The 22263-nt window shown below is 35.0% G+C and overlaps 1 protein-coding gene across 10 annotated transcripts in view; it reads left to right on the forward strand.

Moving 5' to 3' along the window:
* The window catches only part of LOC101886358 (cadherin-18), a 444602-nt gene that overhangs the window by 301560 nt on the left and 120779 nt on the right, over positions 1-22263 (forward strand). For 5 of the 10 annotated variants that reach the window (XM_087276881.1, XM_087276883.1, XM_087276885.1 and 2 more), the window contains 2 exons: positions 5601-5687; positions 5760-5895. In XM_087276881.1, coding sequence (XP_087133007.1) covers positions 5601-5687; positions 5760-5895 — 223 coding nt within the window. Of the gene's footprint in view, positions 1-5600; positions 5896-22263 lie in introns of all 10 variants that reach the window. The other 5 variants (XM_087276878.1, XM_087276879.1, XM_087276877.1 and 2 more) reach the window with 1 other exon arrangement.

Genomic DNA, 22263 nt, shown 5'->3' on the forward strand with positions numbered 1-22263 from the left:
CAACACGTAAAACATATGCTAAAGTAGTTGGTGGTTCATTCCGCTGTGGCGACACCAGTCACATGCTTATGATTGACCACAGCTGGTCCTGCTTTTGCAACACAAGATTCACCAATTGAATGATTCCTAACTCTATAAATATTCAGAGTTTCATACCTTAAATATCTTTGTCTTGAAGAATCTCCCTTCCAGCTCTACTCCTCCCATCTTTTCTTGACAGGGCGACATGACAGCCCAGTGGTTAGCATTGTTGCCTCACAGCAAGAATGTCATTGATTCAAATTCTTATTGGCCAGTATACGTTTCTGTGTGGATTTTTCATGTTCTCCCTGTGCTCATGTGGGTTTCCCCTGGCTTCTCCGGTTTCCTCCCACATTCCAAAGATTTGTGGATTATTACTGATTACAGATGAGCAGTGCACAATCATATCACGCGCTCCACTCGAAATTATTTTGTGAAACTTCACTTGTCTCCTGTGAGAGTTGAGTTTAGGGGTAATTAAATAGAACAGTTTGTGCAGTATAAACATTATTATATCTATAGCAAGACTCCATAAGCATAGATTATTAATGTTAAATCAGCTTGAAATTTCAAAATATAAACATATGCTATTTTATATAAATGTATTACTTAAAGCTCGTGCACAGAGAAATTTTTAGCTCGCGTTTTCCTTCAACGTTTAACGCCTCATGACTAAATAAAGGGCGCTAATGTGATCGTGCACACCAACGCGCAAAACGGCAGTTGCAATAGCTTCATTTTTAAAGAAACGCCTCATGCTCATTTTTTTTTTTTTTTTGACGCGCCACGTCAAAACCTTCTCCTACAATCAGATTGCCACTTTTGTTCACATGCACGGAGCTGCTGAAGGTACCGTAAACAGCACTTGGAGGCACTCAAGTGCCAAACAGTCAATGTGACCACACTGAAGAAGATGCCCTGAGGCGATTTGAACGTGGAGCTGCTTATTGCACTGGTGAACAATTATCATTTAATCATAATTTTTTTTTTTTGGTCCCCATGAGGAAAAAGACACATAAATCACAAGAATTTTGTAAATGTAAAAATGCAGATTGTCTCCTGTAAGGTTTAGATTATACAGTATGTGCAGTATAAACATTAGTATATCTATAGGAAGGCTCCATAAGGATAGATTTTTAATATCAAATCAGCTTGAGGCCTCAAAAATACATATACTTTTAAATTTATTTTCTTGTATTTGTAATACATGTAAATGTATTGCTTGTTATGCAGTTCTATGTGTGTTAGTATGTTGTGCATGTGTGAGAGAGTTTTTAAAGATTTATAAAAAAAAAATAACTGGCCAAAACTTGTCTGAATCATCCTATTAAATCAGTCATTTACGACCGCAGCCTTAAATAGCTTAATCTGTTTATTTGAAACTCCCTTCCTGAATGAGGTGCAGCCAGAAAAAAAGGATTGTTTTTTCCTCTTTTTTTTTTCCTTGAAGATAATGTAAAATAATTGGTGCAGATTCACTGTGGCTGCAACTGATTTTGTTTACGGTCTTCTAGCATGAAGTCTCATTAACTTGTCTTGTGATTGGAGGTTTTGTGTTGGGCTTTGTGTGAGCTCTGACCGTTCAGCTAATTACTGACTGCTCGCCTGAGTGCTCTGTTTACTGACACAAACGGACAGTTCAGTCACACCGCGACCCGGCTACACAATCAGACCCTGCTTCCCTTTAATTACCAATTAATTTCAGCAGCGCTGTTTGTATCAGCGGCCACGCTTTGCACATTTCTTGGCCTCAAACAGTCAAATAATCCGGGAATGAGTTTCAGCCCTTTATGTGATGGTCTGATTAAAGTCAAGTGCATGATGTCTTTTGTGCTGTTTTCCTCTGCTGATTTCCACAGACAGGGTTAAGGTCCTTGTTATATATTTTTCATGAGATTGTAAGTTCATAACTGATGTCTGCAATCTTATTTGAGCTCTCTAAATGGCTTCATAAATGTTTCATTTCGTAGTTTTAGTGTGTTTATAAGATCATCAGGCCAGCTTAGCTTCGATTTAAAGAGATAGTTCACCACAAAATTGCCAATTGTTACTCACACACTGCATTTGTCCCAAACTTGTTTGATTTTTATCAGTTTCATTCATTGAATTTTTTATCTTTTAATCCAACCATGGATGTGAATGATTAGTAGTTTCCAACATTCTTCAAAATGTCTTTCAGAAGGGAAAAAAACAACAGCAACAAACTCTGGAACAGCTTTAAATGATCTAAATGATCTAAATGATTTAAATGATCGGTTCAGAACAAGGCTTAGATTAAACACTTTGATCTGGTCCAGTTAGCAATTTACTGATTCATTTGGTCTGGTAAGAGAAAGTCTTTAGGTACCAGTTCACTGATTCCAATTATCAAATTAGTGTGGGTCTCTATTTATTGATTCCCTCAATCAAATGATCCAATAAGAGTGAGCCTGCAGTTTATGATTCTTTGGTTCAAATGAACCAATCAAAAGGAGTCTCCAGTTAAAGCTGCGGTCACACTGGACTTTTCTCCCTTAGACTTCAATTCATACAAGTTAACAAGCTTAAACTTTGCACCGCAGCGACCTGCGAAACTTGACGCATGACCTTGCGCGTCAGACTGGAAACGCAAGGTCATGTGTCAAGTTTCGCAGGTCGCTGCGGTGCAAAGTTTAAGCTTGTTAACTTCTGACCTGCAAAATCCCATCACTTGACTGGGTGAGGCCAATCGAGGATCAAAACATGACCTCTCTGAACAGAAATTGTAAACATGGAGCAATCGCTCGCTTTTTTAATGTCTTATCATCTTGTTTAATCCCGCCCCTTCTCGCAGCACCGCATGACAGAATTTTGCATTATCAAACTCTAGTGTGACCGCAGCTTAACCCTTCCCTGAATCAAATGATCCAGTCAGAGCAAGTTTCCAGTTGACGATTCGCTAATTCGAAGGATTCAGTTAGTACGAGCCTCCAGTTAATCACTCAGTCATTTATTGGTCCAATTACAGTAAGCCTCCATTTAATGATCCAAACAAAGATAGTCTTATTTACATCCCTGCCAACATTCGGATCATAAAATCCGGGAGATGTTATCCAGGGGTGCGTGTGAATTAAAGAGAGGAAAGCTGGTATGAAGATGGTTGCGTGTTGGGTTCGGCGCACATGGGGACTGTACCAAAAAGCTGAGGAGCGGAGGGGGGTAGGAGGATTCCGGGATTTCTGGGAGACAGAACAATACAGGAGAAGGACAAAAGATGGGTCTGAAATACGGGAGACTCCCAGGAAAAATGGGAGAGTTGGCAGATATGCTTATATATGACACAGCAACTGTGTGAGATGCCGCAGATTGATTTTACAACTTTGACACCTTTACACATTTATGTACATAAAAAAGGCCACAACTGAACATGGAGGATGATCTCCAAATCAAAATTTCCTAAACAAATTAATAAGTTAGTTAGACTGCTGCACTTTTTGTGTTGTCAATGCTCATGTTTATATAGTTCCTATTGGTGTGTGTGCATGTTGTGTGCAATGTTGTATGTTTACAGGTGTAACCACCTACGATGATAGTAGGGGTCATGGGTCACTGGAATTGTTGTTTTAGGGGTCGCTGGCTAAAAAGTTTGGGAATCCCTGGTTTAGAGAATTTCCTTCACTTGATTTGTGTACTTCATCCACCCCCAAATAAGACAGAAGATGTGTTTGAATCTCATAAATAGGCTTGATTGTGAATTCTTGTCAGCTCTAGATGCTTGTACAGCTCAAAGTGTGTGCATTTGTTTCGCTAGAGTCATTAAACTGAGCTTGAGTGGATCACAATCTGACACTTATTGGATAGTGACAATAAAAGACTCGGGAGAACCAGGGGCTTTCAGCACTTTGAGTGTTCTGTCAATGTTTTGCCTTATCACAAAACCAATGAGCCTTGAGACACCATGCAATGAGCAGACGACTGCTTGCGTTCAGAGCTCAGACATCGGCACACAGGTGTCCCATGGGCTCGCATTACGCCTTCCAGAAGCGCTTAACACCCCTGTCATTTGTCATCATGCTCTGAGAATGACAGGATTGTCGTTTAGTGTGTTTTTTAATTATTGCAAGGTGCATCTGGAGGGCATGCAGCCAGTCATTCATTGTGGCGGTTTAGTTTTCACATCTGATAACTTGCTCAGTTCCCAGAGAGAGGTGACTGTAAGTGCAAAGTGTTTTTTTTTTAACAAAGTGCAGTTGGCATTTAGGTGGGTGAGTTTTGCGAACGCTTTCAACAATCCAGGTCACATTTCAGCCTCAAATCAACAGAAGAAGAAAGACGTTGTTTGTGCATGAGGAAAGCTGAAGGCTGTTTTTTTGGGGGCATTTAGGGATTTTTTCATTGTGGGTTTGTTTTTTTTACAATAGTTAAGCTTATTTCTAGTGCCTGGAAACTGTTGAATGATATGCCAATATTAAAAAGCAAAACACATTGAGCAACTATTAACATGGTGTTCATTTATAAGGGTAATATATGACAAAACATATTTGATGTGAGCGTATTAAACTGCCTTATTCTGTTGATTTTGACTTTAAAACTGTATAAAAAAATTACTAAATTAAATATAAAACTAATTAAATATAAATTAAATACAAGACTTATTATTTTAAGGCAAACATTATCAATTAAAGGGCTTTGGTCAACCTTAATAATAATAATAATAATAATAATAAGAAGAAGAAGAAGAAGAAGAAGAAGAAGAAGAAGAAAAAGAAGAAGAATTAATACTACTACTACTAATAATAATAATACTAATAATAATATTGTTATTAATAATAATAAGAAGAAGAATACCACCAATTATTACTATTATTATTTATGTATGTTTTAGCCTAAATAGCACAATAATAATAATAATAATAATAATAATAATGATGATGATGATAGTAATAAACATATTTATGTATGTAATGCCTAAATTACATGTTGTTGTTGTTGTTATTATTATTATAATATATATATATATATATATATATATATATATATATATATATATATATATATATATATATATATATATGGTTTAATCATGGTTATTTTTATATAGTCATCATAATTGTGTAATAATTAGTATAATCATTATCATCACAACCAATTTTATTTATGTATTTATATGTTTATTTTATTGCTATTATTATTATCATTAGTTAAACATTAAATAAAAAAATTTAAATAAAAAAAACAAATATATATGCAAACTCCTCACAGAAATGCCAACTGAGCCAAGGTTCACCAGCGACCTGCTTGCTGTGAGGCGACAGCACTACCTAAGGCACCACTGCTTCGCCCATATATATATATATATATATATATATATATATATATATATATATATATATATATATATATATATATATAGCTATTCAGAAATGCAATATTCCATCATCGCACAAGCAAACACATTTTCTTGCAAAGCAGTAATTTCACTTGGGGTTTTTTGCTGTTTGTTCTGATTTGTTTGAAACTATGAGGATCATAACAGGATTGTAGCTTAAGGCTTTGTTGAAGGATTACCTGCTTAATGAGCCCTGATTATTAAAAATATTTTCTTTTTTCTTTGTTTCCAGCTGCATTCTAATTCAGACAAAGGTGATGGTTCGGTCAGGTACATCCTTAGCGGTGAAGGAGCAGGGAGTATATTCATCATCAACGAGGTAACGGGAGACATCCACGCCACCAAAAGTCTGGATCGCGAAAAGAAATCACATTATGTTCTTCACGCGCAGGCCATCGACATCAACACCAACAAACCTCTGGAGCCTGAGTCAGAGTTCATTATAAAAGTGCAGGATATTAATGACAATGCACCCAAATTCCCTGACGGACCCTTCGTCACGTCTGTGCCTGAGATGTCAGAACTTGGTAAGACTTTCTTGATTTTTGTTGTTTATTTAAAATGCTATTAATTAATTGCACTTTTATGATCTGGTCTGATGATAATGATGTTAAAGCTATTTGATTTGGATTGGCCATCAGTGTTTTTATTATTCATTAGCTGAAAGGAATTTAGTTATTGTATATTTGTGGTGTGAAGTTTATTCTTTAAAATTTAGGGAGATTTTACAACTTTACATTATTGTTATATTTACTGTACTTGGTCTGAAAAACTAGGCATACATGCTGTGGTCTTTTATAAACTTGTTTTCCATTCGTTTAAAAATCACTATATAATAATAATAATATAATAATAATAATATACAAACATTATTAACAAAATGTGAAAAAACAAAAATAATCAAAAATAAAATAATTTATGTTAATGAACTAACATTAAAATGTTGGATTTAGCTAAATTATGCATGTGATATAACTTATTATTAGTAACTTATATAATCAATTATTATAAACGTTGCATATACAGGGTGGGTTTCTATAAATACAACTTAATAAAATTTTGAAGTTGGCCATCTTGACTAATTCACTAGTTCATGGCTAATTCACGGTAGTGAATTCACGAGTTCGGTCAAATGAAAATGTACGATTTTAAAAAGGAGGCTTGGCACCCAACCCCACCCCTAACCCCAACCGTCATTGGGTGATGAGCAAATCGTACTAAATTGTACGAAAAGTTACGAAATGCTGTGAGATTGCATTGGAACACGGTAGCAACCTTATTGCTTAACAGTCAAACCACATCAGAATACCTTAGCAACCACACTACACCATAGTCTAACCCAGAGGTGTCAAACTCAATTCCTGGAGGGCCGAAGCCCTGCACACTTTAGTTCCAACCCTGCTCCAACACACTTACCTACTCAATTAGTTTGATCAGGTGTGTTTAATTAGGGTTGGAACTAAACTGTGCAGAGCTGCGGCCCTTTTGGATCTGAGTTTGACACCTGTGGTCTAACCCCATCAGAACAGAATACAACCACATTGCACCATGGTCAAACCATACAGGAGTTTAAAGGCAACATTCCACCATGGTCAAACCACATCAGATCACCTTAGCAACTGCATTGTGCCTTGGCCAAACTTCATTAGAGCACTTTAAGAATCGCATTGCTTTATGATTAAACCACATCGGTACACCTTAGAACCACATTGCACCATGGTCAAACCATACAAGAGCTCAGAGGCAACAGGATTGAACCATGGTCTAACCCCATCAGAACACCTTAACAACCATACTGCATCATGCTCAAACCCCATCAGAACAACGTAGCAACCACACTACACCATGGTCTAACCCCATAAGAACACATTAGTAACCGCATTACACCATGGTCAAACTTCATTGGAGCACTTTAACAACCCCATTGCTCAATGGTCAAAACACATCAGTATACCTTAGCAACCACACTGCACCATAGTCTAACGCCATTATAACACCATAGCAACCATATAACATCATGGTCAAACCCCTTCAGATCACCTTAGCAACCGCATTTGTCTCTGAACAGCTCTTGATCTTTTTGCTTGTGTAAACCCATGGGAAAGTTTCTGTCTGTTCTCTGAGGAGTGGTGAATAGTTACACTGCTCAACCTGTCATGCATTTTATCTCAACTTTGGATGATTCGGTCCACTCCAAAAAAACTAAAAGTAAAAAAGTGTGTGCAAATGTGAAAAATTGAAATGGCCTTTTAAAAAGCAGAGCTGTCAAAACACTATTTTAACCAGAGGCATGTACTGGTCCATCACTTGCAATTCAGATCTCCCAGATTCACTCCACACCCGACTTAGGCTGTTTTTCCCTGTCCACCCCATGGCTTTTATGCTGCTGTTTTGAGTTTTGTGGCTGGATTTCCCTCAGGAGCTGAGAACTCTTCGAAAGCATTGCTGTATACTCATGCTTTCTCCTAGAATGATCCACTTCCACCAAGAGAAATAGTCATAAAAATAAACGTGTATATATATATATATATATATATATATATATATATATATATATATATATATATATATATATATATATATATATATATATATATATATATATATATATATATATATATATATACATATATATATATATACATACATACATACATACATACATACATACATACATACATGCATACATACATACATACACACACATATATATATATATATATATATATATATATATATATATATATATATATATATATATATATATATAGAGAGAGAGAGAGAGAGAGAAAGAGAGAGAGGGGGGGGGGGTGTCCCCAGGGTTTGCAAATCGCTAGGGATTTGTGATGAAACTGCAGGGGGTTTGTAAGAAGATTGTTGTAGAAATGTGGAGAAAAGTAAATATGTTTGTCTTGATTCAATTTATTAAACGCAGCTACATTAAGATGGTAAATGTTTTGCTACTAATTTGATATTTAACCTTCACTTGTGGATATGGCTTCTGTGTAACAATCCATTTTTCTACTTGTCTGCTCTGATTTCAAGCACCATGTTGTTTTAAAAATCCTGTTTTTAATTGTTTGTTTCTTTTTAATGTTGTTATCTCTCTACATTGTGTTTACAAATTTGCATATAGTTTATTAGTTTATTATCATGCTTTATTATTGAACCTGGATCACAAAACCAGCTGTAAATGTCATTTATTTTGGACATTGAGATTTATAGATCACCTGTAATCTGAATTAATAAGCTTTTTATTGGTTTGTTGGGAGAGAAACAGCAATATGTTGGCTGAAAATCTGGAATCAGTTTCAAAGTAATGTAACTATTGATAAAGTCAATTTTAAAGGTGTCCAAATTCCATTCAATCCATATTGCTAATCTAAAATGAATTAAATCTACGCATTATCTAAATGGTAAATTATCTTTATTAATATCCTAGTTTGGTGGTGAGCACTGTTGCCTCACAACAAGAAGGTCGCTAGTTTAAGTTCCGGCTGGGCCAGTTGGCATTACTGTGTAGAGTTTGCATGTTCTCCCCATGTTGTTGTGGGTTTCCTCCGGGTGCTCTGGTTTTCCCCACAGTCCAAAGACATGCGCTGTAGGTGAATTGAATAAACTAATTAGTCCGTAGTGAATGAGTGTGCATGGATGTTTCCCAGTACTGGGTTGTGGCTGGAAGGACATCTGCTGCATAAAACATGTATGCTGAAATAGTTGGCAGGTCATTCTGCTGTGGCCACTTCTGAAATAGAGACTAAGCCAAAGGGAAATGAATGAATATTCTAATGATGTTTACACTCATTTTGGCTATTTCCAAAAATATAGCCACACAACATAAGATGCGTAAAGTTACATCTCATTTTTAACATATTAATATTGGGTTTATTTAAATCTAAGCAACATGTTGATTTCAAATGCTGAAATCACAATTTGATAGTGGTTTTTAGATAGTAATGCACTGAGCAATTTTATTTCAGAAACAGACTGGTGGGAAATGTATTTTTATTTATTTTTTTGGCAGTAATGCGTAATAGTACATATTAAATAGCTGAAAATAACAGTAGTTTAGTAACTAGTTTATCCATGTATTTTAGCCTGCTCATATTCCTGCAGAAAATTATTGGAAAAGTAGTTTCATGACACAAGGCGCCTTGTTTTAATGTCAGGAGTTCAGGAAACAGAAGAGGTTAGGAAGCTCTCCTTACAGCCCACACACAATATGTCACTGCTGATTTCCTAAAAAATGCCTGTTGTATCATTTGTATAACAGAAGTTAAATATGTGGTGGATTTTATTTTATTATTTTACCTGGGCCACTGGGAATTTTGTTTTTTATTTTATTTTATTTTATTTTATTTTATTTTATTTTATTTTATTTTATTTTATTTTATTTTATTTTATTTTATTTTATAATTATATAATTTATAATTTTTTTTTTCTTTTGCTGGGCCGGTTTTATTTTGTTTATAATTTTTACATTTAATTTAGTTTGATTATTTAATGTAATTTAATTGAATGATTTTTTTAAATGTATTAATTTTAGCTGGGCCAGTGTCAATTTTGTTTTGCTCCTTAAATATGTGGTGGATTTTATTTTAATAATTTAGCTGGGCCAGTGGGAATTTTATTTTATTTTATTTTATTTTATTTTATTTTATTTTATTTTATTTTATTTTATTTTATTTTATTTTATTTTATTTTATTTATTATATAAAAATTTTATTAAATTTAATTATTTAATAATTTATTGCAATTTATTATTATTATTATTATTATTAGTAGTAGTAGTAGTAGTAGTAGTAGTAGTAGTAGTAGTAGTAGTAGTAGTAGTAGTAGTATTTATTATTATTAAATTCAGCTGGGCCAGTGTCGTTTTTTTTTTTTTGCTTTATTTTATTTTATTTTAGGCATAGTATAACAAAAACATGACATGATTTCAGCCATGTCCATATTAATCTTTAGTCCAATTTTTAAAAACTTTTATTAGCTGGGCGAGTAGAAATTTGCCAAGTGAAAATCTGAACCACTATAGCCTATGATTAGTGAAACTCCTTAACATTAACCAATGCTTAAGGTTTGAAATCTGGCAGATAAATCACATGCATAAATATTGTCATTTAAATTAATACTAATTGGCAATATTTTCCTGTGTTACTGTATTAAAAATATTATCGAGCATCTAAATATTTTAAAATATCATATTGATCTTAACCATTCCAGTATCATGACAACAGTACCAGCCATGCCACTGCATGTTCTCATTCTCATTCTCATCCATGCCAGATAGATTTTTTTTGTCTCTCTTTGAAGGCTATGTTCCCGGTTTCGCATGTACAAATGAAATATTTCTCCTTATCCTGGCAGCACGAAACACTTCTTTGTGAGATTATGGCCTGTGGGTTTAGAAAGCTTTGTTTATTGTTTATTTAGGTCCCAATTGGATGTTGCCATAGCAACTAAAGCACGTACACTGATCTGCGGTATCGCAAGATTTGAAGACCAGCTGCAATCAATGCTGAAGGAGTCTATTATTGCCTGGCTGTTGTCCATTACTGTTGGCGATTCATGCGCAGAGTGGGTTCAAAATCCCAATTATAGATGTCTTGGAGAGCAACGCCGCTGTTATGTCAGAACCGTGCTGTCCACTTGACCAACACAGATTAGTTTTCTCACAAGGTGCTACTCCTTTATAGGATATATCAGTCTCATCGGATAGGTTTGCTCCTCTTGTTTGCAAACATACAAACTGGATGAATCCGGTATGCTGCGTCTGTAGCTCTGAATTTCAAGTACTGCTCTGGTATTATGATTGTTACCAATAAAGATAGCATTCATTTTGTTGCGATCTTTTAATTCCCTTATGCAGAACTCACAGGATTTAGTTGTTGCATTAAAAGAGGGTTGAAGTACATCATTGATATTCATTAGCAGATGCTTTTGCTTAAGGTGACTTACAATTGAGGAGCCATTCAGTGATTCAACAAGAAGAGGCAATACACACAAGAAGTGCTAATTGTACAATCAAAGTGTTTGTGCTCACAGAATTCAGTGCTAGATTTTTTAGAGAGAGAAGAATGATTCTGCGTATGGTTTGTCAAGCCCTCTTCATGTTTCACCACTCGCAATGTTTTTAAGAGACATTACATGAGTGTAAGAAAGTGCCTGGTGGAAAACTGGTGCAAGTGTTGGTTAAAATGACAGAGAGATGAAAGAGTGTTTTCTACTGGTGGTTTGTCTAGGCCACTCACCTGTTTCACCACTCACAATGTTTTTTAAAGACATATTAAGTGACTTCAAGGAAGTGTTTGGTGCAGAACTATTGCAATTGTTGGTTAAAATGACAGAGATGAAAGATTGAGTTTTCTACAGGTGATCTGTCAAGCCCACTCACCTGTTTCACCACTCACAATGTTTTTAAGAGATATTACGTGACTAAGAAAAGTGTCTGGTGCTAAAACTTGTGCAAGTGTTGGTTAAAATGACAGAGATGAAAGAGTGTTTTATACAGGTGGTTTGTCAAGCCCACTCACCTGTTTATTCACTCATAAAGTAATTAAAGACATATTAAATGGCTTCAAGAATCTGTTTGGTACAAAACTAGTGTACGCGTTGTTTAAAATCACAGAGAGATGAAAGACTGCGTTTTCTACAGGTGGTTTGTCAAGCCCACTCACCTGTTTGGCCACTCACAGTGTTTTTAAGAGATATAAAGTGACCGTAAGTAAGTGTTTGGTGCAAAACTGGTGCAAGTGTTTGTTAAAACAACAGAGAGATGAAAGATTGTGTTTTTGTACAGGTGATTTGTCAAACCCACTCACCTGTTTCGCCACTCACCATGCTTTTAAAGAAATATTACGTGACTGTAATAAAGTGTCTGGTGCAAAACTAGTGCAAGTGTTGGTTAAAATCACAGAGAGATGAAAGAGTGGGTTTTTTACAAGTGGTTTGTCAAGCCCACTCACCTGTTTCGCCACTCACAATGTTTTTTTAAGAGGTATTACGTGACTGTAAGAAAGTGTTTGGTGCAAAACTAAAACAAGTGTTGGTTAAAATGACAGATAGACGAAAGGTTGGGTTTTCTGCAGATGGTTTGTCAAGCCCAAAACTGGTGCAAGTGTTGGTTAAAATGACAGAGATGAAAGAGTGTTTTCTACAGGTGGTTTGTCGAGCCCACTCACCTGTTTCACCACTTACAATGTTTTTAAAGACATATTAAGTGACTTCTAGTAAGTGTTTGGTGCAGAACTGTTGCAAGTGTTGGTTAAAATGACAGAGAGATGAAAGAGTGGGTTTTCTACAGGTGGTCTGTCAAGCCCACTCACCTATTTCACCACTGACAATGTTTTTAAAAGATATTACGTGACTAAGAAAAGTGTCTGCTGCAAAAAACTGTTGCAAGTGTTGGTTAAAATGACAGAGAGATGGAAGTGTGTGTTTCCCATCCATACTTCCATCCATCCATACTTCCATCCTTCTTTCCTTCCATCTGTCCATCCTTCCATCCATCCATCCTTCCATTTATTCTTCCATCCATCAATCCTTGTATCCAGGCTTTCTTCCATCCATCCATCCATTCATCCATCTATCAACTTTAAGTGTAATTTTACATGTGTGTGTGTAAATATATACATAGTTCTAAACGTGTAACTGCTTAACCAATTATACCACATACAAGCACATGAAGTTTATTTTTAAGGTATTTTTTATATATATGTCCTTATAAACAACACAAAAATGCTCATTACTGTTTTTTTTTTTTTTTGTTTTTTTTTCTCCCAAGGCTACATATAGCAAACGGATCGTTGTTCACCGTTAATTAACTCATCTCCAGATTTCCACTGCATAGGGATTTCATTTCTGTATTTCTTTGTTTTGGTAAACATGTTTATTTTGATTGAATCTAAGTAAACAAAGCAGTCACACTGGGATTAGCACCAACTACCTTTCCATAGGGAAAGCAACTCTTTGTGCAACCTGTTTCATCGCTTATGATAATATAAGACTAACCAGAAAAGCCGAAGTCTGTTGACCAGCGCAGCATCACCTCGGCTGTAGGAACACTTGCTCAGTCGATTAGTATTGATGAGAAACATGGAGAAGAGACTCGCTGGTAACAAGGTTCGACAGAGGAAGAGGCAAATGAATAATTAGTCCTGTTTCCTCCTGTTTGTGTGTTTGGAGGCGTTTATCTGTAGGCATCTGAGAACCATCTGGACTCACACTTGTGCTCTTGTCCATTGCTGTCAATAATGCTCTGAATGTGAGTGTGTGTTGATGGTTTCTCTCAAGTGACTGACTGGATGATTTAGAGTTAGACCTTTCTGCTCTGAGAGACTAGAGGATCTGATAACACAACCATTACTGCATCCTACCATCATTTATCAAGTATATCTTGGCCAGTGTTGCATAATAGTGTTCCTATTAGCATTAAAAATGTGTGGAACGGAAGGATCTTTGTTGGGCATTGAACATTGTTTAATGTTTAAGTAGGCTAATGTTATTTATTTATGAATGAAAATATAACCAGTTGCTCGTGTAAGAACTCTCCACCAAGATTCTAGTGTATTTACTCATTCACTCATTCTTTTCGGCTTAGTCCCTTTATTAGTTTGGGGTCGCCACAGCCAACTTAGCCTACATGTTTTTACGCAGCGGATGCCCTTCCAGTCACAACCGATCTCTGGGAAATAGTGTATTTACTGTATGTTCATAATTGAATTTGTATTGTTGTTATCAAACATATTTTAATATCTGTTTAATTAGCAATAATATGAAAAGCCATGCTTCTTAAAGACAGATTTTAGTGTAGACAGAGACGAGAAGAGGTCCATGTACCGAGTCCTGAGGCACACCAGCAGCTAGAGTATATGAATAAACACACACATTTCTATACACATAGTTAAATACTGTACAATCACCGGCCACTTTATCAGGTACACCTTACCAGTACCAGGTTGGAAACTTTTTTCCTTCAAAACTGCTTTTAACTCTTGTGGCTTGGTTTTAACAAGGTACTGGAAATATTACTCAAAGATTTTGGTCCATATTGACATTATAGTATCACGCAGTTGCTGCAGATTTGTCAGCTGCACATCCATGATGCGATTCTTCCATTCCACTGCATCCTAAATTGCTCCAGTGAATTAAAACCTGGTGACTGTGGAGGCCATTTAAGTACAGTGTACTCATTGTCATGTTTCAGAAACCAGTCTGCGATGATTTGTGCTTTATGACATGGTGCGTTATCCTGCTGTAAGTAGCTAACAGAAGATGGGTACACTGGTCATAAAAGGATGGACATGATCAGCAACAATAATCGGGTCAATAGGCTGTGGCATTGACACGATGCTCAATTGGTAATAATGGGCCCAAAGTGTGCCAAGAAAATATCCCCCACAACATTGCAACACCACCACAAGCCTGAACTGTTGTTACAAAGCAGGATGGATCCATGCTTTCATGTTGTTGACGTTTGTTGTTTGCATTAAAGAGCAGTTGGACAGGTGTACCTAATAAAGTGGCTGGTGTGTGTACAGCAGGTTATGTAATTGTGTTGTGTGATTTTTTTTTTATTTAAATGAAGATTTAAAAAGGTGATTATTAAAAGAAAAACATATTTATGTGTCATTTAGCTGGAATACATTGAAAAAAATAGTATTTTACAAGCGCAAAATGTTAAATTAGTAACTTGAATGATTATGGCAAATCTTAAAATTATGTATTTTAGTAATGAAAAAAAACATTATAGTATCAGCATTGTGAATTATTAGACATTATTTTTATTGATTGATGATGTTTACTTGCGTTACAATCACTAGCGATCTAGCATTTGCAGATTGCGTGCATTGCGTCTGACATTGTGTCACTGAGTGATGCAATCTCAGCTTGCATCATAAAGGCTGCATCCACAAACTATTGCACAGCTGTAGCTCATGAAGACTGATTATGGACAATAATTAAACTTCATATTCAAGCACACATTGCTGAATCTTATTTTTCTGTGAACATTTCTTAACGTAATTGTTACCGCGACTGGGGTGGAGTGACAGGAGACAACAGGAGGTAAGATCCAATATGCAGTTTATTCAATGTCAGGCAAGCAGTGGTCATCAGGTGCAAACAGGTATATATAGGCAGTCCAGAATCATAAACGTTAAACAGGCTAAAGGTCGAAAGTCAGGCAGCTAAACAGGATAACAAGGGAGGCTAGGATCGAGACACGGAGAAACAAGACAGGGAAACGCGTTGTAATGTCACACTGGGAAAACAAGACTCGGCCAACTGGTAGCGTGAATGAGTGGCTTATGAATGGAATGAAATCAGTCTGTGAACAAGGCTCAGCTGGTGATGCAATCAGGATAGATGAATGAACAGACGTGCGTGTTTGGAAGCAGTGCATGTATGAATGTGTAGTCCTGGGAAAAGCGGAAATGTAGTTTAGAGAGTTCGTGTGAAAACCAGCGATCCTCTGGGAAGCGATCGCTGGTTGTGTGACAGTTATACTTGTCTGGCCTTCTTGCGTTTATTACCTGTGTTTTGTTTATCACTTATGTTGTTTTGCCGCCTGTCCTGACCATTTGGCTTTTTAGCTCTTTGAATTACCCTCTTGCTCTAGTTTGTACCTCTTTGACTGTTGCCTGCCTGACAATTCTCTAAACAAACTGCATGTGGATCCTCACCTCCATTGTCTGCAACCTGTAAGCAACACTCTGTTTTGCTGATTGATTAATTTATTAGCTTGTTTATTTAAAAGATTTTTTGGTTTGATAATCTAGTGGCTGACACACTTTTCACTGGACAATTTTTTTTTTGGAAACCTTTTATTTAAGCATATATATATATATATATATATATATATATATATATATATATATATATATATATATATATATATATATATATATTTTTTTTTTTTTTATACAGAACAAACCTTTCCATCAATAGTTTAACCCTTACACAAGAGGGGATACATAAAATAAAATAAAAATAATAATGATGTAATAATAAAAATGATGTAATAATAATAATAATAATAATAGTAATAATAATAATTAATAAATAATTAAAGAAAATCAATAAAAAATAATAATAATAAAAAATAAAAATAAAAGGTGTTGCCAACACATTTGATAATACAATTAACAAAAATGTAATAACATGTAAAAAAAATGAAAACACTGCAGAAAAAGCTCTGTTTTGTCTTTTCATTTTAACATGACTAAATCCACCATTACAGTAATGCACTAATTGCACATTATTGCTCATTGCTATTGAACATTATGTAAATACTTGCTGTGTAACGGATCACGGTTGATCTGTGATTAGATTGGATCACAACCCAAGGTTCGGAACACATGTGACCTGCAGATTAATACACTTTGTTTTTTACTTGTAGATTAATCCTAAATATGCAACGATCACAAAGAGATCTCCTCTTGCATTATTCAAATTATATGTATGAAAACATTTATGCTTTTCTGTAAAATATAATGATGACGGAAGAAGTTTCAGTGAGTTATTTAGGATATGGTGGGTTTTTTAGGTTATTAAAGTTGTTTTCTGTCACTGCTTGTTTAGTCTGCATTAATGTATACATTGTGAACTGCATGATTAATCATTCAAAGATCAGGATCTAAACACCCTCGCAACATAAATTATAAATGAGGGTGATTTGCATATATTTAATAATCCTTCAAATCGCTGCATTCAAATCTGTGTTTGAAAAATGTGAAAATTTAAGAAAGAGATTGAGTCTTTAGTCTTTTGAGTTAGTCATGAAATTGCAAGAAGTCAAATAACAAAGAATTACTTTGATAACAGTTTATATTTTAGGTAAAACCACTGATGTTTATGGTAAAGATTAAAACAAGGGTGCCCAAACTCTGTCCTGGAGGGCCGATGTCCAGCACATTTTAGCTCCAACTTGCCTCAGCACACCTGCATGAATGTTTCTAGAAAGCCTTGTAAAGCTGTGGTCACACTGCACTTTTCTCCCCAGACTTCTATTCATACGCACGTGAATGTGTCAGACCAGAAATGCAAGCCTGTGTGACAAGTTTTCGGAGTTCGCTGCTTTGGAAAGTTCAAGTTTGGTGAACTCTGACCTGTGAAATCACATCACATGATTGCATGAGACCAATCGAAGATCAAAACATGACCTCTCTGGACAGAAATTCCGCACACACAAACTCTAGTGTGACCACAGCATAAGAGCTTGATTGGCTAGCCCAGGTCTGTCTAATTGGGGTTGGAACTAGACTTAGCAGGAGCCCAACCCTCCAGGACCAAGTTTGGGCACCCATGGATTAAAATCACCTTTTTTTTTTGCTCGCAAGTTAATTTTTGTGACAAAAAATAATGTTGCCCTTGAAATTTTAACAAGAGAGAACATTTCAGGCAGTTTTTCAGTTTGTTTTGACCTTTTACCCTTAGCGTTATCAGTAACAGTTGTAGTAACAGTGAATTTTTCACAGTACTGATTGTTTTACAATTTGTTTATTTAGCTTATTATTACTTGTTCTAAGCTCTGTTTATTAAAACTCAAACGTTTATTTCAGTGCTGCTTTTTTAAGAAATGGAAATCAAATTACATTTGTCGTCTTCCCTTTTTGGCTAATCCGAAAAATGGTCCGATCCTTGACTAAAAAAAAACGTAATGTGATCCGAAGAGTTTTTGGTTATTCTAACTGGAACACAACTCAATTAAGTACAATTGCAGCAAACCCACCAGAAAATCCATGCTGATGTAGGCCAGTTTTTTCCAGCAACAAAGTGTGTAATAAAATAGTTAAAGTGGTCTGCTGAATGTGTTATAGGCACGTTAAACAGCAGAAAATCACTATTGACTTATAAATATTACTCAGCTTCCCACTTACTGGCCCAAATGCTTGCGTTGCAGTTTTACTAAATTTTCTTTATGGTTCAGATTTTGATTGGGAGCTTGTAAACTCAATATCTTTATGAGATATTACTCACACACTCATACACACACTGGCCCTGAGAGACACACTCGTCAGAAACTCCAGACAAGCTGTTTCAGCAGGTTTGCAGCCGCTGCCAGACTCTGATAGAAATGTTTGTAGTGAAGCTGAGGGCTGGATCCGCTAAACAGAGGCCAGAGATAACTCATTTTAACCCACGGAAGCTGCAGGATTAACCAAAATTACACTTATCTGGAGCGCTGACGGTAATTGCGGCTATCAAGTCTTTCTGCTGTTGAACTATGCAGAAAATAGTGGACGCGGTCTCTTTGGTGCGCATTAGGCCGAGTGCTGATGAGCACAATTGAAAAGCTTTTGAACGTACACATTTTTAACTTAAATTCAGCTGGGTTCCCGTACAAGTGAAACAGGCAAAATATGTGTCTTTTAGTTTGAGTGAAATTGTTTAGACATTCATAAAACAAGATGCATTTACTGTACATGAGAACTAAAACCGTGTAAGACTTTTGTTTAGATAGTGGGTCTTGGGGAAAACGGTTTTCTTTTATTACTCTATTGGCATGTTAAAGCATCAACACACTTTTTGTTGTATTTTTAAATAAATTAAGTAAAAATTAATCAAGGGGAAAAAAAGACGTCATAGTCAAAAAATTTATTACATTTATTACAGATTTTTTAAAAATATTTATTTAGTTTTATTATTATTATTATTATTATTATTATTATTATTATTATTATTATTATTATTGTTGTTGTTGTTATTGTTATTGTTATTGTTATTGTTATTGTTATTATTATTAAACAATTGCAATGTAACAACAAATAATTAAAACAAGTGATATTTGTGGAATTGCATGCACATGGAAATGCACATTACTCTTAAATACTGAGTAATAATGTAGTTCAATTGGTAAATTGGTAGTTTTGAATTACACCATGCATATTTGTTCATACCTTTTTCTTTAAAACAACAACATTTGTTTACTATTGTAATTTATTTAACCTCAACTGCTGTTTCATAATGAATATAATAAAAATCATAAATGCATGTTGTTTTAAAAACTTAAATTGCTTAAAACATCAATGGGGAATTTGTGATTTACATGCAATCGGCTTTATGACAAGTGTTACGCTTATATTTTATTTATTTATTTATTTATTTATTTATTTATTTATTTATTTATTTATTTATTTATTTTTTTAATTTTCTAATTGTATTTAATTTTTTTTATATCATTTTATTTTCAATTTTGTAGAATAAAAAATAATAAAATTACAAATGTTTAAAATATTGCATTATTTTGTTTGCTTGCTTTTTTGTAATTTTAAAATATATTAAAGTCGAGTTCTTTGGTGGCACTTTAATAATAATAATAATAATAATAATAATAATAATAATAATAATAATAATATTTATTTATTATAAATTATTATATAATTTCATTAGTTAATGCATGTTTAACTATTTTTTAACCTGAACTAGTAATGGACAATATCCATTCATGCTTGTTGACATTAGTTAATGCACTATGCATTAACATGAACTAACAATCAACAACTTTATTTTCGTTATCTAAAGTTGACGAACATAAATAAATGCTGTAATGAATGTATTTGTTTGTTCATGTTAGTAAATACATTAAGTAACATTAATTAATGCAACCTTGTTGTAAAGCTTTATGTATTATATGAGGCATGTTAATAAGTCCTTCCCAAACATCTTGTTAAAAAACAAATCCAACACTGAACAGAAAAGATTATAAAAAACACTAAGAATAAATGAATGGATAGATAGATAGATAGATAGATAGATAGATAGATAGATAGATAGATAAATAGATAGATAGATAGATAGATAGATAGATAGATAGATAGATAGATAGATAGATAGATAGATAGATAGATATGGATGGATGGATGGATGGATGGATGGATGGATGGATGGATGGATGGATGGATGGATGGATGGATGGATGGATGGATGGATGGATGGATGGATGGATGGATGGATGGATGGATGGATAGATAGACGGATGGATGGATGGATGGATGGATGGATGGATGGATGGATGGATGGACTGATGGATGGATGGATGGATGGATGGATGGATGGATGGATGGATGGATGGACGGATGGATAGATAGAAAGAAAGAATACTTTAAAACCAGACAAAAGAAGTATTGTTGATTTCTCCTCAGTAGAGAGAGACAATTTAACACTGGGAGGAAAATGAGAAAGATAAAGAAGGAAATTCAAGATTCTGCCTCCATAATCCTATTTTACGCCTCAGCCTTCAAAAAGTGCATTAAATGTTGTGTGGTGTTTGCAGTAAGTCAGCAGCACACAATGCAGATGGATGGATTGAACCCGGCGAGCTGTGATGAAAGTGAGCGAGAACAAGAGCCGATGAGAAATGTGACCCGAGCCAAAGCCAGCAATGAGAGATCTACTGTCAGCTGGAGGAAGAAATAAAAAAAAATGAATGCAAGAAAGACAGACTGTGAGCGCATGGCTGAAATGAGCAAAGACAGAGCGGGGAATGAGAGGGCTTAAAAGACACAGAGAGAGATTACAAAGCACACAACTGCATTTCCAGCCTGTCTTTAATCTTTGTTGACTTGGTGTGCGCAGAAACTGTGGAGAAACTCTCCTGGTGCTTGAGGGAAGGACTTTGAAGAATATGTGATGTGTACAAAGCAAAATCAAATGAACTGAATAAATAAATTCAAATAATTCAATAAAATTAAAGTAATAAATTAATAATAATTAACTAAAAAAATCATAAAAAATGCCGGATGAAATAAAAACAAAATAAAATACTAACATAGCTCTTGTCTAAATATAGCTCTGGTTTGAGCCTCAACTGGGTCAGTTTGCATTTCTGTGTTCTCCATGTGTTCATGTGGGTTTCCTCCAGGTGCTCCGTTTTCACCTGCATTCTGAAGACATGTGCCATAGTGTATGTGTTTGAATGCAAGAGTGTATAGATGTTTCCCAGTGTTGGAAGGTGTGTCCCAGGCTGGAAGGGCACCCGCTGCTTAAGACATATGCTGAATAAGTTGGCAGTTCATTCCGCTGTGGCAACCCATTAATTAATAGAAGGACAAAGCCGAAAAGAAAATGACTGAATTAATAGATTTCTATTTTCCCTTATATGCGCCTTCCTTTTTATTTGTTATGCCTCATTTAAAATAAAATAAATTACAATTACAATTAAATAAATGAGCTCAATAAACTGCTAATTAGCTGCTTATCGTTAGTTAGTAATTATTGGGTAGGACTCAGAATTAGGATGTAGTAGAAGATCATAATTTATAATTTCCAATAAACACCAAATATCTTAAATATCTTAGAAATAGGCCGGTATAAAGCCAGTTGGTAATAGTTTGAATTGGTACTTAAACTGTTACCAAATAAAAACAATGAAATAATTTATGAAAATATTATTAGTCTAGACATCACGGTGGTGCAATGGATAGCTCAATCGCCTCACGGCAAGAATGTTGCTAGTTCAAGCCTCAGCTGGATCAGTTGGCATTTCTGTGTGGAGTTTGCATGTTCTCTCCGTGTTTATGTGGGTTTCCTCCGGGTGCTCCGGTTTCCTCACAGTCCAAATATATTGCGCTATAGGTGAATTGAATAAAGTAAATTGGCAGTAGTGTATGTGTGTGAAAGAGTGTGTATGGGTGTTTCCCGGTGTTGAGTTGCAGCTGAAAGGGCATCCACTGCATAAAACATATGCTGGATAAGTTGGGGGTTCATTCCACTGTGTAAACTCCGGATTAATAAAGGGACTAAGCATAAAAGAAAATGAATGAATGATTTATTAGTCTAAAAACTGCACAATTATGTACAAATGACATCTTGATTTTAATGTTTAAGCTATGTCTATTTACATACATGTATTAAAAGCTTTATTGCATACTGAAGCAATGTCAAGGTCATATGTT

Source organism: Danio rerio, chromosome 12 (assembly GCF_052040795.2).
Source record: "Danio rerio strain M-AB ecotype USA chromosome 12, GRCz13ab, whole genome shotgun sequence".
Lineage (NCBI taxonomy): Eukaryota > Metazoa > Chordata > Actinopteri > Cypriniformes > Danionidae > Danio > Danio rerio.